General features: G+C 40.3%; 1 protein-coding gene across 1 annotated transcript; it reads right to left on the reverse strand.

Annotated features, from left to right (window-relative positions):
* Positions 1–4,465: 4,465 nt before the first annotated feature.
* Positions 4,466–22,408, reverse strand: poc1bl (POC1 centriolar protein homolog B (Chlamydomonas), like). Its single transcript, XM_007547583.2, has 11 exons — positions 22,228–22,408; positions 18,458–18,911; positions 14,658–14,827; positions 12,433–12,622; positions 12,147–12,332; positions 11,849–11,966; positions 10,006–10,182; positions 8,186–8,317; positions 7,694–7,804; positions 6,204–6,356; positions 4,466–6,075 (listed from the first exon to the last, which is right to left on the reverse strand). The coding sequence occupies exons 2-11, from the start codon at positions 18,841–18,843 to the stop codon at positions 5,944–5,946; spliced, it is 1,755 nt and encodes a 584-aa protein (XP_007547645.1). The 5' UTR covers positions 18,844–18,911; positions 22,228–22,408; the 3' UTR covers positions 4,466–5,943.
* Positions 22,409–23,841: the final 1,433 nt, after the last annotated feature.

Genomic DNA, 23,841 nt, shown 5'->3' on the forward strand with positions numbered 1-23,841 from the left:
TATTTAGTTAATTTTTATACATTTATTATTATTATTATTTTTGATGGATTTATTTTATTTTACCTAGCTGGATTCATTTATTTATCTATTTATTTCAAATACTAAAAGTATGTTGCATTTTTTTGGATTTATTAATTTAATTACCTCATTTTATTTCATTAGTAAGATAGCTGACTTTCTGTCATTATTGAATATCAGACATAAAACCATACAAAGTCTTACTACGCTGAAACCAACTTGATTTCATTCACATATTTTTAATCATATGAACCACCACAGTTGCCCTCAGCTGTGCCGCTTTTGATAAATGCCATCTCTGAAACGCCGTCAGTGACCCTGGGAAAACCCGTCTCCAGCCTCCAGTACATTCACTATGAAGGATTTATTGTACCATTTGTCATCCACGTTGTCACTCAGACGGAACCGCTATGAAAACTCTTGACACCAAAGCTGAAATTTGACACAAAATGTATGTTTGAGTAAATTAAAATGGTAAATAATTAAGGTGAACGTTCAGGGCCAGAAGGTAATTTGAGTGTCGTGCTGTTTGATCCAGCAACCATGTTGTAAAAAAAAAAAAAAAAAAAATCATACAAAGAGAAGCAGGAAGGCAACAAGTCAGCCGCAGTAGTGTAGTGATGTATCACGGTAGACCGGGCTTGTCGCGTCTGTCAAGAAGCACAATGTTAATGTGGATGGATGAGAGCATTTTCATTTAGGACAGGAGGATGGATCAAATTTTCCATGGAAGAGATATTTGGTGCAAACACAGAGGTGTAGTGATGGAAAAATAAAGCCCCGGTGACTTTAGCTGAGCTAAATCCTCTCAGGTTTCTGTTTTATAGCCAAGAAAAAGTTTTCATCCATTTTTTATTAGGACTGGAAATTATTAAATGAGTAAATTAACCAACACTGTCTACAAATTCGACAATGCCTTTTTGACACGTTTCATAGACCGTGGGATGGTTCTTCCCTCAGATGATTTTAATTTTTTTTATTTTTGATCAAGCATGTCCTTCGCATATTAGATTTTAGACACATAGGATGGAATGCCAAACAAATGTGAAGAGAAGTGTTCGAGCTAAGCTCCCAGATGACTAACGTCTCTAAAAGTGGGAATGCAGGGAATGATCCAAACGAACCACCAGGCTGTTATTAAGCAACCGAGAGCTTTAAGAAATGTGAATCATGTGCAGTACGGCCCGATTGACTCATCTCCTCTCGTTATGTTGTTCTCCCTTGCAGGCCCTGTGGTGTTCAAGAATATCCCTCACCTTCTGTCTGTTTAAATGTCAATAACGTAAGACTTTAATGGGTAGACGAACACGGGTAAAAGAAGAAGAGCCCTTCAGACGCAGTCATCATTTTGTGTTTGTGGTTTAGACGGCTGGAATACATCATCTGGACAGCTACATAAGTATGGGTGTGTAAAGTGTGACGTCACAGTGCACGGTTGTTTGTGTCAGTTTGCAAATTGTTGGTTGTGTTATGGAAAGGAATATTTCTACGTCTTCATTTTCACCTATACTGCAGGCCTTAGCCTTATTAATAGAACTGCAAAACCAAACTTTTTGCCCTATATAATCACATATGCTATTTGTTTGAGGAAATCAAGCACCGCACAACGTCCGTGCCACCCCCCCATTTTGGAACTTGGAGGTGGCAGCATCTGGGAGGCAGAGAATCCAGAAACTAGAGCCTACAACAAAATCAATTACATTATACATTGTATTCAAAAACTTTCCCTGCAAATAACGAATGCAGCCATCTGTAAAAGACTGACGAAGCTACTAAGATGTAAATGTTTTTCCTCAAAGGCTGTGAGCGTGGTGTTGTTGTAAACACTGCATCATGTGCTTCTGAGCTCATTCAGTGACTTCAGCTGTGTGATCATGTCTGTTTTTATTGCACTGCTGTCTCTAAGACAAACCAAGATGTAATTTTTTTGTTTTTTTTTGTTGTTGTTTTTTTTATCTGACTCATGTCTTCCTCACAGAAATATCTCAAAACGTTGCTTCATATTTTCAACAAGTTTCCCACTGGATTTTTTATTTATTTTATTGCCTCTATATTTCTTCCCCTGCATGGTTTTAATCTTGTTTGCTTGCGCAGCCTACCCCATCAGGGTCTGTGTGTGTGTGTGTGTGTGTGTGTGTGTGTGTGCGTGTGTGCGTGTGTGTGTGTGTGTGTGTGTGTGTGTGTACGCTGTGTATGCTGTGGGAGTTGCCTCTGCACACCTGAGCTCTGTTGATACACAAATTCACAACTTTTATATCCTCCCTTTATCAATAGGCCATTTGTTACTGTGCATCCGATGAGACAGTTACGCCTGGATGTTTGTAGGGAGGAAGTAGTTCCTTCTTTTTCTGACTCGCCCTGCCGTCCTTCACACAAGCTTGCCGCCACGGCCTGTTTATTTTCACCACAGACTAGAAATACAAGTTCAACTTTAAGAGACTCTTTTGCATCAATAAAACCCGTAATGATGCTTGGTGATATGTTTTATTTCATTACTACAGTTCAACTGCTTACTCTGCGCAGTGTTGCCACTGTTACTGTGGGCAACACAGAGGCGCACATCTCAACCAACCATGTGCACACAGAAGTAAGGCTGATTTAGTTTGAAGTAGCCATCAGAAGATGCATACGCTGTGGCCACAAAGCAATTGACATGTTAAGCAACATTACTTAGGTAGGCTGTGGCATTTGAATGAAGTGCTATGGGGCCCAATGCGTACAAATAACCGCAAAGTCATTATTTCACCCCCAGCAGCAGCAGAACCAGCGGTAAAAGGCAAGATGCTCTGCAGGAGTTACTGTTCTGACCCTACCAACTGAATGTCATATCAAGAATCGCTGGAACTGCCAACATTTTTCCTTATCTTAGCTGACAGAAATGGCGCCCAGTGTGGTGCATTTAGAGATGACATTCTGTACAACTTGCTCGTAACAGATGGTCTTTTAAGCTAATGTTGGCTTGTTATCGTCTCAAACCTTGTCCGCCCATGTTCCTCTTTGAAAATGCCCCTTAACAAAGCATTTCCATCCACCCTGCTGCCAACTGGATATTTAGTCACTCTAAATATCTTTTGCCATAACGGTGGCTGTGTGTGAAACTCTCAGAATTTCAGCATTTTTTTTTAAATACTCAGACTGGAGCCACCAACTACAGCATATTCAAAGCGACTGAAATTCAACTTCTTCCTTATTCTGATGCTTGTTTAGGAAGTTATCTTCACTGCATCTAGTTGCTGAAATACCCTGAGTCTCTACCGTATGATTGACTGATTTGTTATTCGTGTCAAATAGCAACTGAACACATTTCCCTAATTAAGAAGAGAGGGGGCTTATGCATTCTTGTATGGGTCCTGGGTCTCCGCCCAGTTGAAAAACCTTCAAAGAAACTCTGGTGTCTCATGGGAATTCTCTTTCATTTCATTGTTTGAATAGCATAAAATGCTCAAACATTTTATGAGTAACAATGTACCCGAATAAAACACTAAAAGGAAGTTGTATTTTCACCTTGGTAAATTGTCCAAACATTAAAAATATATTGTCCTTCATGTGTTTTTAAGACGTTTTCCTTCAGGGCTGCAAGGTGCATAGTAGTTAGCACCATTGCTTCACATTTTAAAACATCCTGGTGTCCAAATTTATCCGTAGGCTTTCTGTGTGGCGTTTCCATTTTTCTCTTGTGCATGTATGGGTTAACTCCTTTTTTTTTTTTCTTTTGCCTTATTCCAATGAAACATGTTTGGTTAAGTCTCTAATTTTTCCTCCTTGGGCACAGGGAAGGGCATGTGCATCCTTGCTTATATCCCGAGTGTTTCCGAGATGAAATGCTGACCTGTCTATTACGCACACCTTTCCTCTCGTCATTTGACCACCGCCGATAAGCAGTGGCCCCAGCGAACCTACAAACGTTAAGCGGGTGTTGAAAATGGATGGATGTCTGACTTTACAAACACTTCTGCCTCCTCGGAAAAGTCATCAAGGTCAGCAGAAGCCTTTAAGAGGAGACCTCGTTTAAATCAGGTTTACCGAAGTGGAAAAACTTGTGAAACATGCAAATCAGTGAGAGTCAGCTTGGGAATCAAGCAAATACAGACTTGTAAGCAAAATCTCCACTGATTCTTTTTTTTTTTTTTTTTTTTTAAAGCCTGCTATCTGCAGCGAGTGTTATATGCTCTGCTGTCAGTAGGTGGTGGTAAACAGCTATGAATGGTGACATCCATGTGATGTATGTGAGAGCAACAGAAATCAGCACATTTTATGCTTTTCTCTCTTTTTTGCACGTGGATGTTTTTTTTGTTTTTTTTTGCACATGGATGCAAACCATCCAAGTGGTTTTTGGGAAGATGTGTTTTTCTTCACTGAAAAGAACTGCACACATATTAGTTTTTTTTTTTTACTATGCGTGGTGTGTGCACAGTGTACAGAAGAGACGGGAAAGGCAAAATACAAATGGTATCCGTGGTTAGATTTTTATTTATTAGCCCTAGTAAACTGAATCACGTCCATCCCTTTTCCCTTTAATCCATCCGATCCATTTAAAGTGATGCAATTAACCTTTTACATTTTCAGTAGTTTCAGAGCTTTACATTAGCACTGCCCCCTTTGGTCCCTTAAACCGAGAGTTATTTACAAAGACAAACCCAACACAGAAGCCGTCGCAAATGTTTCCAACGGTACCGAGTGAATATCCGATACTCACAAAGGCAGTTAGGCTAAAACATTGGGTCAAAAAAAAACAAAAAAAAAACGGATACTAGCTTGCAGTCTCAACAGCAGGTGGACTGTATCTGGATCAAATCCCAACAAAACCCAAAACATTTTGTCAGGTTAGAGTCTTCTGGATGGACTTTCAAGTACAGTTCAAACACAGGAGTTTCAGAAAACAAGGCACATACAGGTGTTCCCCTTTAAGGCTTTTTTGTTTTGTTTTGTTTTTTTTGTTTTTAGAAAACATAATACAGTTTATTATTTTCCACAAAAAAAAAAAAAATGCCCCAAAATAAATTCCACACAAGCTGGCACTTTGCATTTTGGCACACACACAAAGGGGTATTTTAGGATGACAGGTTTTCCTCACGCGGAGCGACAGGTGAGTCGAAAGGGCATTCTCAGACGAACACAGCAGGTAAGAATAGATAACAACATTCCCGTCAAATCGCTAAGCTCTCTGGGGCGAAACGTTCCTCAGTTCCAGAACTTAATGAATTCTTCAAGTCTTGTTCAGGCAGAACTCCGCTGTAAAACTGGCACCACGAGCGGGAGACAGAGTTGAGCAGCAAGTGTAGTATGACAATAGCACGCTCCCTCCTTCGTTCTCCCTTTTCCTCTCACATGACGGGGCATGTCAGGAAATCACCGGCGCGGTGCAAAATGCGGGTGACCTTACATTCCGAGCTCTTCGTTTAGCAGCCAACATCCTTACATTTTACATCATCTGACGACTGCGTACACACAAAGCAAAAGAATTGACCAGGAAGTCATGAGAAGTAAATTCCACATAAAATATACATTGCAGTGCAGTTTGATCTTGCAGCTAATTCAAGAATTAATTGTATTAATCTTCTTGATTCTTGTGCAGAACAGTCAACTCCGTAGCAAGAAATCCCAGGTTTGTAATGTCCTCCATTATTGTTGCACAGGCACTTGAATAAAACAGTCTGGTTTTTTTTTTGTTGTTGTTCTTTTTAAGGGGTTCGAATAAAATTGAAATTCTCAGCAACTCTGCACTCATTCAAGCAATCAGCACAGCAAATCAGTGGCTTAAAGTGACATTTTCAAGACCTTTCTGTTTGCCATTCCCAGTTCGATCCGACGCAAACGCGGAGAGCGAGGAAATCGTGGGTAACGGAAAAGCGCGCCAGTGCAGTAACTGCACAAAGGTCACAGAAGGTCACTTGAGTTTTCCTGGTAGAGTTTCAATTCCTCTTTCTACCACTCAAACTTCCACTGCTGGTTCCTGTCGGCCGGGTTGCACCGCCTCATCTGTGCGTCCGTGCGCCCCTCTGTCGTGCGGTAAGCCGTCACGCACATGTCTGAGTGAGGGTGGTAGATGGTCCCGTCCTGAAGGGAACAAAGAGAAAAGGGGCGAGGGCAGGACCAGGTAAGGATGAAAGCATCGCCTTGTATGCAGTGTGTGCAGAAATCGGTTGGAGAGACAGCAGTTATCTGCTCGAAGAACAACCCCTCACCTGTTTGAAATCCCATATGATGCTGGGAGGCTTTGCTTCCCCGTCCCGAGGACAGTGTCTCATTCCGATGGAGGTTTGTCCCTCGAGTACCTCGGCACACAGCTCCGTCACCGAGTTGAAACGGATCTCCTTCTGAGAAGTGTATTCAAAGTACTGTGGTGAAAAAAAAAGGAAAAAAAAAAAGACACGCTATGTAACTATTTTACAATAGCTAAAGCATTCTCACCACGTGAGCTTTTGAACAAACTGTCGACCCGGTGAAACATGGTGGCGGCGGCGTCATGCCGTGAGGACGATTTTCTTCAGCAGGGACGACAAAGCGGACCAGAGTTCAAGTGAGGATGAAAATAGAGCTAAATGTAGGTTAAGCCTGTTATGACCTAAATCCAACTAAGAACCTGAGAAAAGATTCTAAAATTGATGTTCACAAACGCTGATGTTCGAAATCTGAACGACGTTTTAAATTTGTAACACTTAACGCTTAACTGGACGACATTTTAATTATCCAAATCAAAACACAACAGCCAAAAGTAATAAAGAAAATGTAAATGAAAACCACTCACAACTGAAACCATAAAAAAAAAATGGAATTATGGACATCTCTCGAAGCAAAATTGTCCTTCAAAAAGTACTTATCCTCAGAATGGAAATTGTTGAGCTACTTTTCATTTTTGTGTGAGTAATCGAGTAACTGCTTAATTGCTTATTGCGGCAGGCTTTACGTATGGCGTGTGTGTGTGTGTGTGTGTGTGTGCGCGTGTGTGTGTGTGTGTCTTTGTGACAGGTGAGCTCATCAGCCGTGAGAAGGGCTTGGCCCTCTCAATCAAACGGACATGAAGACAAACCCCAACTCTTCCCCTCGGGTGTCATTTCAACAAACTGGCCTGGCGGAACAAAAGACGCCACGCTCCCTGGGCTACCCTTTAAACAGAGGGTCAGGTAATCAATCTTCATACTTCCCCATCCTCCTCTTCACATCTCATCCATCTTTCAGGTGCGTCAAGGCCTGCGACGCTCGTTTCCAATTAAAAGGCTCACTTGTGGCGCCTCTGTTTTTGGTTTCTGACTTGTTTGTCCAGGCGGTGCCGCTCGCTTTACCTGCGAGGCTCATGTATCTTTTAAATGGAACGTGGTTCTTACGTGGGCCAGGCATGGGAGAACAGGAGGTGGGTGCTGGAGGCTTCTCATGTTATTATTTCACAACGGAGAGCTATTCAGACATTGATTTTCAGCGCCGCATGTCTTATTTGTGACTGAGGACAATCCAAGATTTCAAGCAGGTGGAAGATACTTTTTTTTTTTTTTTTTTTGTCTGATTCAAGCATTAAATAAACATGATAGACAAATAATTTGCTGGTTGGCAGGATTCAGATTAAAAACTTTCTGTGAATTGACAGCACGGTGGACTTTGAGGGCGGAGTCTGAGCAGAAAACACTGATGCTCCGCTTCGCGACAGAGAGCGACAGAGAAGGGTTAAACTAATCATTACCTGGTTGCCTCCCTGGCCGTGGCAGCCAAACAGAGAAAGCTGGGCTCCAGTGGGACTGTGATCTGGAGCGTTGTAATCAAGACACTCTGATTGTAACCCCGAGCTGCGTACCTGAACAGAAAAAAAACAAAAACAAAAACAATTTTCAGTAACAATAAGAAGGCGACACTGTAGATTGACTCCTGTGATTGACTCTCTACAGGGAGGTCATACAGACAGGCCAAACACAGAGCAAAAAACAAAAAAAAAAACAAAAAAAAAAAAACAGGTTTCTTCCTGTTGTTTCCTTGTTTTCCAATCAGGACACACCTATCCAATCAACTACCTTCAAAAACAGTTTGTCTTAATCCCTTCGTATCTCTTACCACTAGATCTTGTGTAAAAAAAAACAAAAACAAAAAAAAAAACAGTGTAAATAAAATGATACAAAGCTTCTGCTCAAACATGATAAAACATATCCTGGAATAAAACAGATGATTATCAGAGACTCACAGCCCCGTGCCAGCCTTCCCGGTCCTCAGGGACGTGTAGATCTGGGTAGATGTTCTTCAAATACCATTCGAAGCTTTTGCATTTCAGCTTGTCCCTCAGCTGCTCCCGCTGCAAGATGTCTCCGTAGTTCTCCTGTAGGGATCGGTGGTATTTGCTGTGTGTACTTTTATCTTTTGTTTTGACGCAACTCAGTGCCTTCATCGACCCAAATTAACTATTGACATGTTCCGAACACCAGCAGGTTTTGACTCAAAATATTCAGCAGCTACCCACTAGGAAATTCAACATCAGAAGGTATTTCCTCACTCAGCATCAAAGTCCTGTCCAAATTCACACCTAATTAAACAAAAGCAAGTATTCACGAGAGGAAAATAAAAACTTTGGAAAGGTCAAGCGATACTGACTGAACGATAATGCAAACTATAAGTCGTACCGGATCTGAAAAAAAGTTTATCAAGTTAAACCTTTGAGATTTACCAGTGGTGTGTCCACTTTTGAGAGCCACTGCGTTTACCTTTCCTACTGTTTATTATTTAAAAGAAAAAGACAAAAAACAAACACGGAGATCCAGAAAGCAAATATTAACATCCTGGATATGACGGCTGAGCCGGGCGATTCTACAACTGCAATCGTTTCAGGTACTCGGGATAAACTGTGCAGGTGTGCATGAAGCCGTCGGGCTCCACCTAAAGCAATTATAACCCCCACACACGCTAATCCTTTGCTTTACCTGAGGGGGTGGAATGGGAAATCAACGTGTTGCAGAAGCACAAGGCAGATGTAGCTGCTTTGTCTAATATTTGAAGACAAGACTAAAAAGTGAAATTCGCTGGAAGGAAAACAGTGATTAATGCACAACAGCCTTCACAGTAGAGATATGCAGAAAACCCTTTAAATGTATACTTCACAGCATATTGTCGCAATTAGAAAAACCCTGTTTAATTTGAGTATATTTGTTTGATTTATAAAAAAAAAAAACACAAGATCATAGAAATTTAAAACTTTCTATGAATTTTTACATTGTAGTCAGTAACCTTCTGTTTTCCCAAAGGTTCAGATACAAAGAAAAAAAAAAAAAAAAAACGCAACTTTACCACAGGTTCCTGTAATTTTTTATTTTTTTTTAAATTAGTTAAGTGCTTTTTATTCATTTTTATATTTTGTAGAACTCTGCGTGTTAACATCTCTCATATTCACTAGAATAGTCAAAGGGAACCACGAATGCATGTGGAAAATCTTGCAAAGTTGTTACTTGACTGATGGAATAATTGTACCCAATGAAAGTTATATAGCTATTATTACCACACCAATCAGAACCAATGGCATGTTTGGAGCTCCTTTTACAAACAGCAGGAGATCAAGTCTAGCACTGCTGTGTTCAATCTCCCCCTGACCAGGTAATTTATTGTTTGATCAAAGATCCCCAACATTAATAATATATGTTTTTTTCAGAAAGGTGTAACTGAGATTCATGAATTTTTCATGTCACCCAACTCTGAGACCTGAGAGCCACCGCACACACACACACACACGCACGCACACACACACGCGCACACACACACACACACCTGCGCACGCCCATGCAGATACCCAGGCCTGACCTGGTGAGGCAGACGGGGTGAGATCACATGCTGGCCAGTGAATTATATCAAATTAAACATCAAAATCTGACGTCAAGCGTAAGAACATTAACATGCTGCTGCAAAGTAGACCGAGGATCACTTGCAGCCTTCTATCCAGCGACAGCTGAACAAATATTAGCTAAAGGTTAAATATTACAAGGAAATATATTAGAAATATTTTGAATTTGAGAGTCAGACCTTTCTGGCTGGAGGGTTCCTGTTGTAGAAGTGCTGTTTGTAGGAGCCCATCCAGACCTCCGCGGCCCGCACGGTATTCTGGAGGAAGTTGGGTCGAGCGTATGGGGCCTTTTTAGGGAACACGTGGCCAACGTGGGAGCAGGGATGGATCTCCAGACTGCCGCCGCACTGCCACACCTGTGGGTGCCAGAAAAGAAAGACAATGTAGTCGGAAAAATAGCTCTCTGTTCGTTCTAAAATTATCATTTAAAAATGTTTTATTATCTTTGTCTATTTTTTATTTTATTCACAAGCACTTTGTTTTTGATAATGTTTTTAAAATTATAAATATTGTAAATTTTTAGTTTTTTTTTTTCCTTTTATCAGATATGCCTCCAGATCCTCCCGTAACCAGAAGCCGAATCGGCTGCTTTCCAGCTCAAAATCCTGAGATACAAAAAAAAAAGCAATCCCTGATTTGCATTGGAACACAGTGAGATCTTCTACCATTTCCTTGATCTTGTAGTGATAAATTCTTCTGAACAAATGTGTTAAAATGCTCTCTATCATCAATTCGTCGGAAAATCGCCCCCTGCTTTGGTGTTTTAGCAACATGGTTTACAGGATTGATGTGTGCTATTTGAATGTATCACAGAAGTATCAAAAAAACAAAACAAGAAAAAAAAAAGACTCAAAATGAAAAGAACTTCTCAACAGCATCATTATTGTTTGTTTATAACCAAATGGACAAAAACGCCAGGCTTTTTTTCACTGTGCTTTGTTGTTCTTTAACACTCCAGAATAGAGTCAAAAAACCAATTCAAAAAACATCAAATATGCATAGCAACAAGTCCCAGAGGGTGGCATTTTCTTCTTCACATACATATCACCTCACTCATTCATCTTCACAGCGAGGGAGGATACCGCCACAATTTCGCAAGCAGCCTGAAATCTTTACTTTTCGGGCTGACTCACATATTTCAAGAGCAAGGTGAAATTATAATGCCATTAACTTTCAGAGGCCAGACCTCACTGTGATCCAATACTAACATGAATCTTTCTAACACCGACGCAGCAGCGACTGTTAGTGTTCATACTGATGAATCATGGACTTACAATTGAGACCGGGAGTTTACGTGCACTGTGTGAAACGAGACAAGACCAATGCGTTCGCACGGTTCGAAATTCAATCAGAATAAAGTTTTCTTCTTTTTTTAGGTCACTTAAGATTACCAAAATGCAAAGAAGGAGTTTTCAGTTTCATTTGTTGTTTACATGAATTCATTTAGTATTTGCAAGAATTATCTTTTAATTGATTTTTACAACAGTTTGCTGGACTTTTGATTCATTCTTCCAGATGGAACAGATGGAACTGAAGTAGGTTTTTAGACTACCTTGCTTGAACAACTCTTCTTTTTTTTAAGCTCTGCCCAAAAAAAAAGGATTTGTGCTTGCAACTCCAAAGCATTAAATTGTTGTATTTATATCAATTTGTAACTAAATTGGTTGTATCCCTAGTGTCAATTTGAGATTTAAAGACCCATTTACACTCAACCAAAAACTTTAAACTGATGCCTCGAGACACTGGATCGATATTTTCCAAATTGTTTAAAGCCACAGCATTCCTGTCGTGCATTTATGTGTTTGAAGACAATCGTGCAGCTTTGTCTCATTAGCCTGGCATTTGGAAAATGGAAATGCTTTAGGTACACATAACTGACTGAAAATAGGAAAAGTTAAGTCTGAATTAGCATCAGACAGGAAGCAAAAAGCTCCATCTGGTTTCAGCTGTATTCATCAAAAAGATGGTCCTCACTCTCAAATAGCAATGGTTGTTTACACTTATCTAGAAAACATAACTCACTCTGAAAGAAAGTTCCAGGTTTTCTCCTCCCCACACCTCCATGCCCATGTCATATGTGCCGAGGTATTCAAAAAAGGCTTTGCTCACAGCAAATAATCCACCTGCCATAGTTGGAGACCTGTTAGGAGACACATATATTTGTTTGCGTATAATTTAAAAAAAAAAAAAAAAAAAGTTAGTACTGTGTGCTTCCTTGAGGTTTTAAAAAGCAGATCTCTGCCTTTTTCATATGCCGTTGTGGTGAAATAATTGTGTATGCGAGTATTAGCCTTTTGAAAGGCCCTGTGCTCGATCTAACCTGATGGGCTCAGTGCGAGACTTTCGCTTCTGGCGTTCCGCTTCAGGAACAGAGTGCCACTGAAAGGTGAGTCTCCAGTCAAAGCCTCCAATCATCGGCTCGTCTGTCTGCATGTAAAACTCAAAGTTGTTCCAGTCAATGGTGTCGATCACAGGGCAGACGATGGTGCTGGCGTTCTGAGCGATCCTACATGACATGGCAAGAAAATACGATTTCAGTTCAGGAAATAGTTCAATAATTTGTCTTTAAACTTCTCAGAGAGATCCAGCTCAACTTCATCGGTTACCTTTCCAGCAGGGGCTCGATCCAGCCGGGGACACACTCGCAGTGGCAATCGAGAAATGTCAGGACATCCCCCGTAGCGTAGGTGGCGCCGATGAGGCGCGCGCGTACCAGCCCTTCCCTTTTGTTTGTGCGAATGAGCCGCACGCGTTGCAGATTACTGATGTACTCAGCAAGCTGGGATTTCAGGTAGCCTGTTAAAAACAACAACAAAAAAGGTCTATCATTAAAGTCACTTCTTTTTATGCTACTTTTTTTAAACACGGACTTCAACTGTAGCATTTAATTTTAGATGATTGATATACTTATGTCTCCTAGCATTAAGGAACACTGCAAACCCCAACATAGCTATTTCAAAAAGCATAAAGTACCACAAACAATACTTTAAGTTCTCATTATTTGTTTGTATTTTTCTTCTAAATAGACACATTTTCTTGTAGAACGTTTTGAGCAGCAGTTTTCCTGGCCTTCTTGATTATCTTTTTTTATTTTTTTACTCTTTTACATGTTTTTTTTTTAATACCTGACTCTTTTTAGAAACGTTTACTTTTGTCTCAAAAGACATTTAAACAGACCTACAAATTGTTTAAGCAACCAGTTATTTTAAAGTAGTTCTGTAGTGACACTATGGGTCCCCTGACTGTCACACCAAAATGCTTAAAAGTTAGTCAGTGGGTCCCATCAGGACACTGGGCAGCTATCTGCCATTACAAGCATAAAACTACTCAATTCCTTTGAGCTTAGGAGCCTTTTTTGAGCAAGAATATGTTACAAATATGAGAAGCGACACAACAAAGAAAACACAAAACAGAAAATCTCCAAAGAGTTTTAAATGTCCAAAAAAAAAAAGACTATTAGAAAGACTTGGAAATGATCAATCAATTCCAATTTCATACTGCAAAGAAGTCAACCTTAGTACAAGAAACTTCAAATTGCATCCTTCATCATTCATGCTTCCATGAGCTGTTTTACCTCATCCAGACTAAGCCAAAAAGCAATTTGTACATGTCAAAAAGCTCAAAAGACTCAAGAGCTAAGAACTAATCCTAGATGATTTTTGAAAATACCACCAACTCCACTTGTTACATACTTGTCACATGGAATGAGACATGTGCGTCAATACTGACTTAAAAAATAAACACGAAAGACTTACTGGGGTTACTTATTATTTCATGCCCATCTGTGCAAAAATAGGATTAGGATACACCCTGTCTGGTTGGTTGGAAAACTGAAGAAAAAGTATTTAATGTGTGAGTCAATTTCCCCCTGCAGTATAAATTTTTTGACTCCGGAGTGGCATGTCTAGCACTCAGCTTTGGTAACATTGGTTAGAGGTGGCGGAAACGATGTCATAGTGGCTCAGCGCTCCCTGAAGTCATCATTATGGTGTAATGTCTCCGACAGACTAGACCAGCTGGGTTCTAATACTAATTCCATTAGGACAGACAGACGTCCAGCTCTTCCTATATCCAGTTTCGGACATGAAGTCGGATCATCCCCAGAGTTAGCGCATGTCTGCTGAAAGCAGATATTCCACTCACTGATGAAATCTGCGTGAGGAAGCTAAAAGCTCTGTAAAAGCCAGAGAGTACACTTACACCGAATAGCAATTATGTCTCAGAAACTCCACCCTGGGTCAAGCATACTCAACACTGAAAGTTTGACTCATTTCACACTATCTTGTTGTCGTAGATTTGACCTGACATAGGAGACGGCTATCAAAACAAAACCACACATTTGCAGAAAGCATGAAACCCAGAGAACGGGGCAAGTCGAGGCTGGAGCCGAGAGCTGCGGTAAAATAAATAACTCTGCAAAAGCTGCTCAGTTCAAATATGCACCACGGTATGTTTTTAATGCCATGCCCTGCACCTCATTCTCATTAAATTTTATTGACTTCTGTCAGAAGATAGTCTTGTAGTTACGTTTGGAATTGACAGAAACTTGCAAAAGTGTCATAAGCCTTTTTGAAGAGGCGTTAAATACAAACACACTTTGCATTTTTCAGATTTTTTTTTCCTTCCATCCCACAATTACGAGGCATTTCGAGTAGATCTATCACAAAGAAACCCAATAACATGCATAAAATTTGTGGTTGTGATCTGACGATAGGAGTTTCGAAGACTTCTCCGAGACAGCGTACGCAGGAGCATTTCACTTGGAGCTACTCCTTGAACTCCAGCATCTCAGTCAGCAAAACAACCCGATGGTTCGTTGTGTGTTTCAGACCTCTGTCACTGAAGTCATCGATTAGGATGATCTCCTTCAACAGGATGGCCGGCGTGGTCTCCAGCACGCTGTGAATTGTCCTCAGCAGAGTGGACCAGGCCTCATTGTAGAAGGCGATGATCACAGAGGTGGTGGGTAAATGTCGGTAGTCAAACTTCTTAGCCCGGCATCTGAGGTACGCATGTGGAGAGGAGGACAGAGTTCACATAAGCCATAATATATACATCTTCAGAGTGTATTTACAAAGTATCAGCACGCTCCATTTTTTTCCCCCCCTTTTCTTTTTAGTGTCTTTGCTCGGGAGGAGAAGATGTCTGGTCTTAACCCAGATGGAAGTCATTAAAACTATAAGGAGTTGCAGAAATATGGATGTTGGTAAGCAACATACCGCTCCGGTACTTTGGGAGAGAGAAGGGGAATGAGTGCAAACAGAGAGATGAGAAAGAGTCAAGAAGATCAGAGGGAGCGGGAATAAAACCGAATCGGTAAAGAAAAAAAAAAAAGTGAAATGATTTAATTTGAAAGATCAGAGAATGAGAACAAAGTGAGGGATTTGGAAAGAAAACGGATGTTTTACTGTCTGTTTTATGGATGTGATGTGAATGCAAGAGTTTAAGGGACTCGTAAAGACTGAAAGAAGCTGGGGGGATAACTTACTAACCAATTAAAACGTAAAATTGTAGCAAATAATTAAGCAAACACCAAGAGACTGCTTTAAGTTGTAAAGAGGTGACAGCAGTTGTAAAATGAGATAATTAATCTTGTTTTTCTGTCTCATGAAATCAGTTGCATGCAAAAAAAAAAGAACGAAAAAAACACTCCAGCTTCTGCCTACAAACGTATTTCCACTATCTGTGCATATAATCAGTAAATAATTTATATTCTTATTAAAAGTTGTTATTTTATGAGCAGACTGGGCTGTTTTTCAGCCTCGGCACGCCGAAGTGCGGTGCCGCTCTGGCAGAGACATCCACCTCAAAAGGTAAATGCTAAGCAGTAAGTAATGCTAAGTGGGACTGCGACAGCAGCATTTGCTGCTTTTCATGCACAAGAGGCACTGTGACTTTTAAAGGTCAGAGTTTTAGTACTCTACCACTTTATAGGTATGCGATCAATCAAGTACAACTGATAACTTCTGTCTTAACACTATAAATGAAGCACCTTTCAGGGCAAAGACTAATAAGTATTGGCTTTCGAAGCCTTTCAGCAGTCCGAACAGTTATTCATTCATCCATTTTCTTCTACTTAATTCACTATCAGGTCGTGGGGGACAAGCTGCTTGAGAAGAGCAGCCCAGACCTCCGTCTCCCCGGTCACTTGGACCAGATATTCCGATGGAATCCCAAGGCGTTCCCAGGCCGGCCGAGAAATGTTAGTCTCTCCAGAGTGTCCTGCTGGGTCTTCCTCTGGGTCTCGGTCCAGTGGGACGTGCCCTGAACACCTCGCCAGGAAGGCACCCAGGAGGCATCCTAACTAGATGCCCGAAGCGCCTCGACTGGCTCCTCTCGATATGGAGGAGCAGTGGCTCTACTCTGTGTCCCTCCAGGACGACGTTCGGCATGATGGATTATGTTCTGAGTCAAAATAACGTAGGTCCGAAATGATTCATTGGACTTACTGTGATGGATCTGTTGAGATAATCGTCAACTGATTCTGTTAATCGATTAACCATTAAAGGAGAATACACACTCTAAAGGCCAAATGGTGAAAAAACTACAGACTCAACGCAGCAACTAAGCCAAAACTGTACAAAAAACACACATTTTATATCATGTAATAAGGCTGAACTAATTAAACAGAGTAATTGCGATGAATTGATTGTTACTGTTGATGTTAGAAATATTTTTTTTTTACTTGCAGATGCATCCTTTGCTGCAAGTAATCAAGCTAAAATGACGCCTTCTCTATGTGACAAAATAAAAAGTTTATTTTCTTGTTTAAAAAAACGGAATTGAAATATTTGTTTGCTTGCATTTTTAATGCATTTCTAATATTGCATAAATACGGCTTGGTTAAATAAAAAAATCTGCAGAATGTGCCAATTGTTTACATGATTAATTGAGACAAAATAATCAGTAGAATAATTTTTCATTGCAGCTTTAAAAACTGTATGTATATGGGATTTTTTTTTTTTTTCATTATTTCCAAGAACTATTTAAACAGCTTCAGCTTGGTTGTAAAATAATATAACTTTACAAAGTGTTGGTAAGAAATGAGTCCACCTATTGTCCATAAAACGAGCCTGTGGACAAGTTTAGATTTTTTTTAAACACAGACCAGGGGAGCGTTGTTGTGTATTCTGTCACATCCACAAATAAATCTCATGAGTCTCTTGGGAACTCCTACAAGCCAAAACTATACACCCACCTATGCGTGCTAATTCTCTTCAGACGTATTTCTTCTACTCTCCTACCCGCATCAGGTACTCAAATATGTATTAAAACTCTGACAAGGGATAAAAGTGCACCTGCTAAATGGCAAGTCAGCAGTTTCTCAGGACATGAGTCATTCTTTGTTCGAGAGAGATTGTTTCTCCCAGGACTACTTGCTTGTGTTTGATAGGGATATCTCTCATATCAGCACTATCTCCAAGTTAAGCACAGTGTGAAGTGAACCTCCCACATAGTTTCCTCAAACTGATGAGGTGAAAAGAAAAAGGTTTCTTTTCAGTCCATTTTTTTTTTTTTGGTGGGAGGAGGGGTGGTTATACAGGTATCACAGTGGAATAGGGGGGTTTATTTCTTTTTCACTGAGGCCGACACTGTTTAAAAGATCTGTGGAGGTAAGATCTAAGTATAACAGAAACTCCACCATCCGTTCCACCTACATCTGGCTTTCATTAGCGACAGAAGCCAGCGAAGCCAGGCGGAAGGGGAAACTCCTAATAAAAAGGTGTTGCACTCTGTGTTTTATCACAGGTGTCGAGCTAAGAATAACTGAGGATGGAGTAAATGTATTCAGACAACTTTAATCCGGCTTCAGAAACCTCTGTGGTACATCTCAGGAGCCGCCAGCATTGTTTCAACCTGTCAATGGAAAAACCGATTCCAGTGAAGGTCAGGTTCCGGCCAGAGGCAAAAGAACACTTGTGCCATCAAAAAGGGTCTTCTCTGGCCTGGGGAACCGAGGCCAATTAAACTTACACTGGGAAAGTTTAAAAATGCAGTAGTCCGACTTCATCGGCATCAGTTTCCTAACTGATTTCTAATTCTCTGTTGTTTTAAAGCCTGCTAGTAATAATTTCAGCGCTTCAAAATATAATGTATTATTATTATTAGTAGTAGTGGTTTTATTGTTATTAAATCTAAAGATTTCAAATCACAGACAATTAAAAGGTAACAACTCTGTTGGACTTTCTTCAGTCTTTCTGTTACCTGATCAAAGTCTTGCTTTCTCTAGATCTTCACTCACAGCCTGAATGAACAGCAAACTTGTCTCAAGATGTAATAAAATAAAAAAAAAGAAGGTTTCATTTTACGCTGAAAATTATTTAATTAAACCAGACTTTACTGACAACTCAATAATTTATGCTTTCTAGTCTGGGGTCCATTTCATAGACTTTTTTTTTGTTTTTTTTTTTGCTGTGGTTGTTTGAAAACAAAATATTAAAACTCGACCCTCGTTACTGACTCCATCAAGTCTTCACTGGGCTTAGCAGGAAGTGTGCACCTTAATTAAATTCTCATAAAACCTGATGAAAAGGTAAACTTTGCCTGTGTTTAGTCCTACTTGTCCCTCATCAGCACTCAGTGGGCAACATTTCAAATTAAGAGGTGATTCTGGTCTTCTAACCTACTCACTCATTCATTCTGTGGTCCTGGATGTGCCGATGGAGGGAGATCTTGTCGCTGACGTAAATGTTAATGGCGTACCGCTCCACGCTCTCCTCTTCCTGCTTCTTCTCTTCGGGACTGAGGTTGAGGTGGGTGGCCCGGCCCCACTCCCCCGGCGCGTTGGCGTCTGCTGGAGGCTTAACATAGACGGGCCTGGCCAGCTGCCCGTCTATCCCGCTCTCTTCTAAAGCCAGCTGCCTGGCCTGGAGGTTTTGCTCCTCCTCATCTTCTCCTGCAGAGGAAGACGACGGGAAAGAGGCTCGTTCCAGCAGAAGATACCCCAGCCACAGCAGCCACAGCAAGAGGCCGGCCTTGGCCAACACAGCCAGCTTTCTGGAGCAGCGCCCCCTCATGACGGCGAGCGACCGCAGAGGCAACCGTGACGGGCTGAGCTTCAGGGTGTCCGTAAGGACACAACCATCTGACGGAAAGGAAAGAAAAAGAAAATAAAAAGCTGAATGGAAATATTTTACACACATTTATTACACTTGACAGATGCGGAAAAACGGATAAAAGAACAAAACGCTTTTCCCCCCCAGAAAGATTAGGTCTCTTTCTAATTTCACACACGCCTTGAGGACACAGCTCAAATCGAGCCAACCAGCAGTAATCAACATCGACATCATAAACGTAATCGCGCGCTCGGGGCAGGACTAAAGTGCTCATTAAGTAGAAATTGCACAGATGGAAGAGGCTGAATGATGGTGGAGACTACAGCGATGCGGCGAACAAATCGAGTGTGCGATACACCCCAATGAGAAATAGTGTTTGCCAGCCTGATGAACTTCATTATATTGATGCAGCTAGAACCACAGGACCTCACAGCAAGGCTCCACAAAAACGGGTAGAAAATAGCACAGTTTTGATCTATCACCTAAGGTTTCTAATCATCCTATTCAAGCTTTCCCCCAACAGGGATTAAGCGGTTATTATTGTAATTCGTGTCAGCGTCATTACTAAAAAGTACTTCACAGGCTAGAAGTCGCTTGTGAAAAAGCTCATATGTTGTTTTTTTTTTTGTTTTTTCAATTTGCAACTGTCCACGAGATCTATGAAAAGATTTTGACTAAACTCGTTATTTACTTGTTTGAATTTGAGTAAAGATTTGGAAAACCACAACAGATTTTTTTTGTTTTTTTTTGCTGATGAAATGTATCTATAAGCAGGCCTACAACATCACAGAACCTCCACTACATCCACTGATGGCATGAAGCGTTTTCCCACATATTTTCTCCTGTTTGGTGTTTCAAATCGGACGGACGGGTGATATTTGTTTCCAAAAAACTCAACCTTCGTCTCCCCTGACCAAAAGGTGGGACTGTATATGTATGAACATTCAAGAAAGTAGCTATTTTCATGCACACTCTAACTGATTCGGGCAGCTCAAAATATGTTTGTCTAACTGTATTGGCATGTTTTCCTGTCTTTCCCATTTTTAAGAGTGTGTAAGAGAAAACGATTGTGTCACATAAAAGCAGAAATTACAAAAAAAAAAAACATAAAGTTGCACTTCTTGTTTGAGATACACCGACAATTTTGCAAAAAAAAAAAAAAAAAAAGTTTGCTTCCAGCTGTATTTAAGACATTGCAATGGTCGCCAGAATATTCTCAGATAGAAGATTGCAGGTTCAGCCTCTCCAACTCTTTTCTTTTGAAATGCAGCAAAATCTCTCAAATCCGTCGACCTTATTGTGTCAGGGCCGAGCGAGGCTTCTGTTTGAATTCAGATTTTTTTTTTTTTTTAAACCGAACCTAGTGTAGAGTTTCTCTTTTAGTCCACGGAGCCAAAAGGTAAAGACCACGGAAAATATTTGCAAAAGGACAAATCTTCTTTTGCTAATTAAAAGCAGGATTAGCTCGAGTTTGTGAAGGAAAACACCGAGTAATTTTAGACGTCCACGCCTGACGGATGAGCTTAATGTACCAAAGAGTAAAAGAAGGTTGGAGAAAAAAGAAAAAAAAAAAAATGGCCCACTTAGTTGGTTGACACTGAACTGAAAGTAATCACATAATTGGCTTGCATTAATATTAAAGCAGGCTGACATTTACTGTTGTGCTAGCCACTGCCAGGCAGGCTTAGTGGTAGTACTGATGCATGCACTGCACAAGCCAAAAGTGCTTCCCTTTTTTGCACAGAAGAGCCCAGCAGTTTCCTATTTCCACGAGAGACAAATTAAATAGTCAGAATCGTTTGCTTTGTTGTGGTTTCAAACTAAGAGCGCCAATTAGAATGAAAATTGTAAAAGGCTGCTATGTGAGCGCTGACTGAGCCGTGATACAAACGGAGCTTAATTTTCTCTAGTCCTTTAAGGCGGCGGCAGCGCAGCCCTTTCTCTCCAGTCTGGACTCTGGCCAGAGGACTCTGGACTCCTGAGGTTTCAAAATGGAGACGCCTGCAAACAAAACCCCCTTTTATTGGCCGTCCATCACACCTTCCACCCTCTCCCTGAATCCGATAGCCACACCGGGGAGCTTTCTGTAAGAGAACAGTGGGATGCAGCTTTAATCCTGACCCACTTTTTTTTTTTTTTTTTTGTGATTTTGTTAAAAATGTCAGAAAACCGGATAGACATGTGTTAACGCTTCCACTCGCTTCCTGCGATGAGAGAAACTGAAGGCCTTGATTTTGGATTTTACAACCTGACATTATAGAAAATCCCCACCACACACACACTCACAAACACACACACACACACACACACACACACACACACACACGCACACACACGTACACCAGCTTTTCCTAGTTAGCCTGGAATGAACAGTATGTGTGGCACATGAAATGTCTATGGCTCATTTATCCTTCATCAGTCAAGAGGAGAAAGACAAACAGCTATAAAGGGCGTCATATCCGTGAAGAAAACACCAGTGGAACAGGTTGCACGAGCAGCAGCTGACAGGAAGGCATGTGTCTCTCACACACACCCTGGCTGGCCTTTTTCCTTTTTTTTCTTCTTTTTTTTTAAGACTTTTGGAGAAATGGATCACAGATATACTATATATTTTGACGACACAAACAGGTCTGACCTGATCTCAATAAAGTGATGAGAGTCACTTTATTGCTGAATAAAGTGACTCTCATCTTAAAGAGATTAAAATAAACCCAAACAAATATGTGACACATACATTCATTCATGGTAAAATGCTCTTTAATTTTGAGTCCCGTTTTGTCAGCCCGGCACCCATCAAATCGTGCAATCACGGTCTTATTGTTTCTTGCTCGTTTCTGTTGCATTGCAATGGATTCAAGGGGGACGTGGTGGAAGAAGAGGAAGAGACAGACTAAACGAATGAGAGAGCAGTCCAGCTGCGGTCTCAACAAACAGCTCAGCAACAGGTCCAGAGATCTGTCAGACTAAATCACTGTTACGATCCCAATTTGTCTGAGTCACAGGGAGAAAGAAAAGCGATAAGGAGCAAACTTTGACTGTTCGCTACGTTAACGATCACCGTCGCTGCAGATCTATATGAAGATCATCAGCAGAAGTGATGCGGAAGCGAAACGTTTAATGTAGAGTTTGCAAAAAATCCTTCAGGGCTATTTCCAGCAATGCTTACCTCCTTCCCTTACGCTCTTCCACTATAAAAACTTTATAACTTAGCGAAAGAAAAAAGAAGAAGAAGAAGTTTAACGACGTTGAGAGGGAAACTTGTAGCAAACTTAATATAATGAAGGTGAGAGTTGGGAGGGGGGGGTAAAAAGTGGTTTCTGTTCAAAGAAGACGGGCTCAGCTTACCTTCTCGGATAGGTTACATTTCTCAGAGTGTCTCCGAAGTCGATAAGGCCGCTTTTCTGTCCGCCTGCCTGCGGTCGTCTTCCAGTTAAACCGCTGGCGTGCAGATGTCAGCATACCCACATCCTCTCCTCCGAACAGGGCTCTGTTGCTCTCCCTGACCTGCCTGTGGCGAAAGGCTCGCGAAGTCCACACAGGTTCCGATGTGACCTTTCAAAATAAAAGCCTAATTGTATTTACATTAACCCTGAGCAGTAATTGATTTTTTTTTTTTTTACCAGAAATATTAAGTCGTAAGATTACAGGGGATTATTATTATTATTATTATTATTATTATTATTATTATTATTATTATTGGCTCGAAACGTTTTCATGTAAATTTATTTGGACATTTCCCTGCACAATTTAAGCAAGAAACACAAATTTAGGAGAAACACAACGTGTAATAACTCATAAAGCAACTTCTACACATCCATATACATTAAATTTGTACATGTGTATGCATACACAAATATGACTTTACATGCTGATGTACACATACTGCACACATACATATTACGGAATTATATACAAGGAATAAAATTATTAAAAGTGGAATAAGTACTTTCAAAATAGGAAATATTTATAGGTTTATATTTATAATTTCAGATTCGTCATGTTTACTGTAACTGGTGTAGTTGAGAACTGAAGGACACTGAAACCTCAAAGTCAATCCAAAGATGCTTCAAAGCAACTCTGATTATTTAGGAGAAGGAGAAAAGATAAAGCTAATTGAACATCTGAGAAAAAAATTCTTTATACTGTATCTTTTTCCAAAAGCAATCAGTTAGACTACCGTAATATAACTTTGTACAATGTTCCTTGGAGGACGTTGAATGAAAGGTGTGTGACAGTGTTTATCAAACTGCCATTCATTCTTTTGTAAGAAAGGAATGTTCCCAAGCAGGATTCACCAAGGGCTTTTTTAACTGTAGCCAATATTTCTGGCCTATCATTTATTTTTTTGTGAGTCTGCATCAGTTTGTTGAATAGTGTCTGACTTTTTAACAACTGTTTTTGTTTTTTGCCACTTTTCTGCGCTCTTGTTGTAACTGAGCTGCTGATATTTGTTGTTTTAGGTCTCATAATTCAGGCCATGTTGTTAACATTTGCATTTAATTTGTTTAATGTGAGTACATTGTACTGATCATCACCATGGTCAACTTTTATTTCTTGAGTTGTATTCTAGCCTACATGGTTTTGATTTTATCTTTTTTTTGTGCCTCTTCCTGGAAGCATTTCAGAAATAGAAAAAAAAAGGAAATCTCATAATTTCATTCATAACCAAAGTCATGAATGAAGTATTGCTATTTGTAGGCATTTTATAATCCCCCATTCTGCCATTTCCAAATCTTGTCTTTCCAAGAAAGTATTAAAGTAACCTCTTTGTACCTCACTTCCTGTGGTGTCAGCTTTAGTTAAGTTAACTTGACTGGAGGGGAACTACAGCCTAGTCCCTGTTGCCTTTGCTTTTTATTACAACTTCAAAGATCGTTCTGTATTCATTCAATTATTGAATTTATTCATTTTTATTGAGCTACAGAATTTTAAGCTCATTCCAATGGCATCGAGATAAAC

Source organism: Poecilia formosa, unplaced genomic scaffold (genome assembly GCF_000485575.1).
Source record: "Poecilia formosa unplaced genomic scaffold, Poecilia_formosa-5.1.2 Scaffold21, whole genome shotgun sequence".
NCBI classification, from domain to species: domain Eukaryota; kingdom Metazoa; phylum Chordata; class Actinopteri; order Cyprinodontiformes; family Poeciliidae; genus Poecilia; species Poecilia formosa.

Coding starts and splice junctions, on each gene's coding strand:
- poc1bl (XM_007547583.2), bottom strand. CDS start 18,843: ATGAGGGGGCGCTGCTCCAGAAAGCTGGCTGTGTTGGCCAAGGCCGGC. Junction 7,805..8,185: donor GGGAAGGCTGGCACGGGGCT/GTGAGTCTCTGA, acceptor TTTTCTGTTCAG/GTACGCAGCTCGGGGTTACA. Junction 6,357..7,693: donor ACGGCCAGGGAGGCAACCAG/GTAATGATTAGT, acceptor TTTTCACCACAG/TACTTTGAATACACTTCTCA.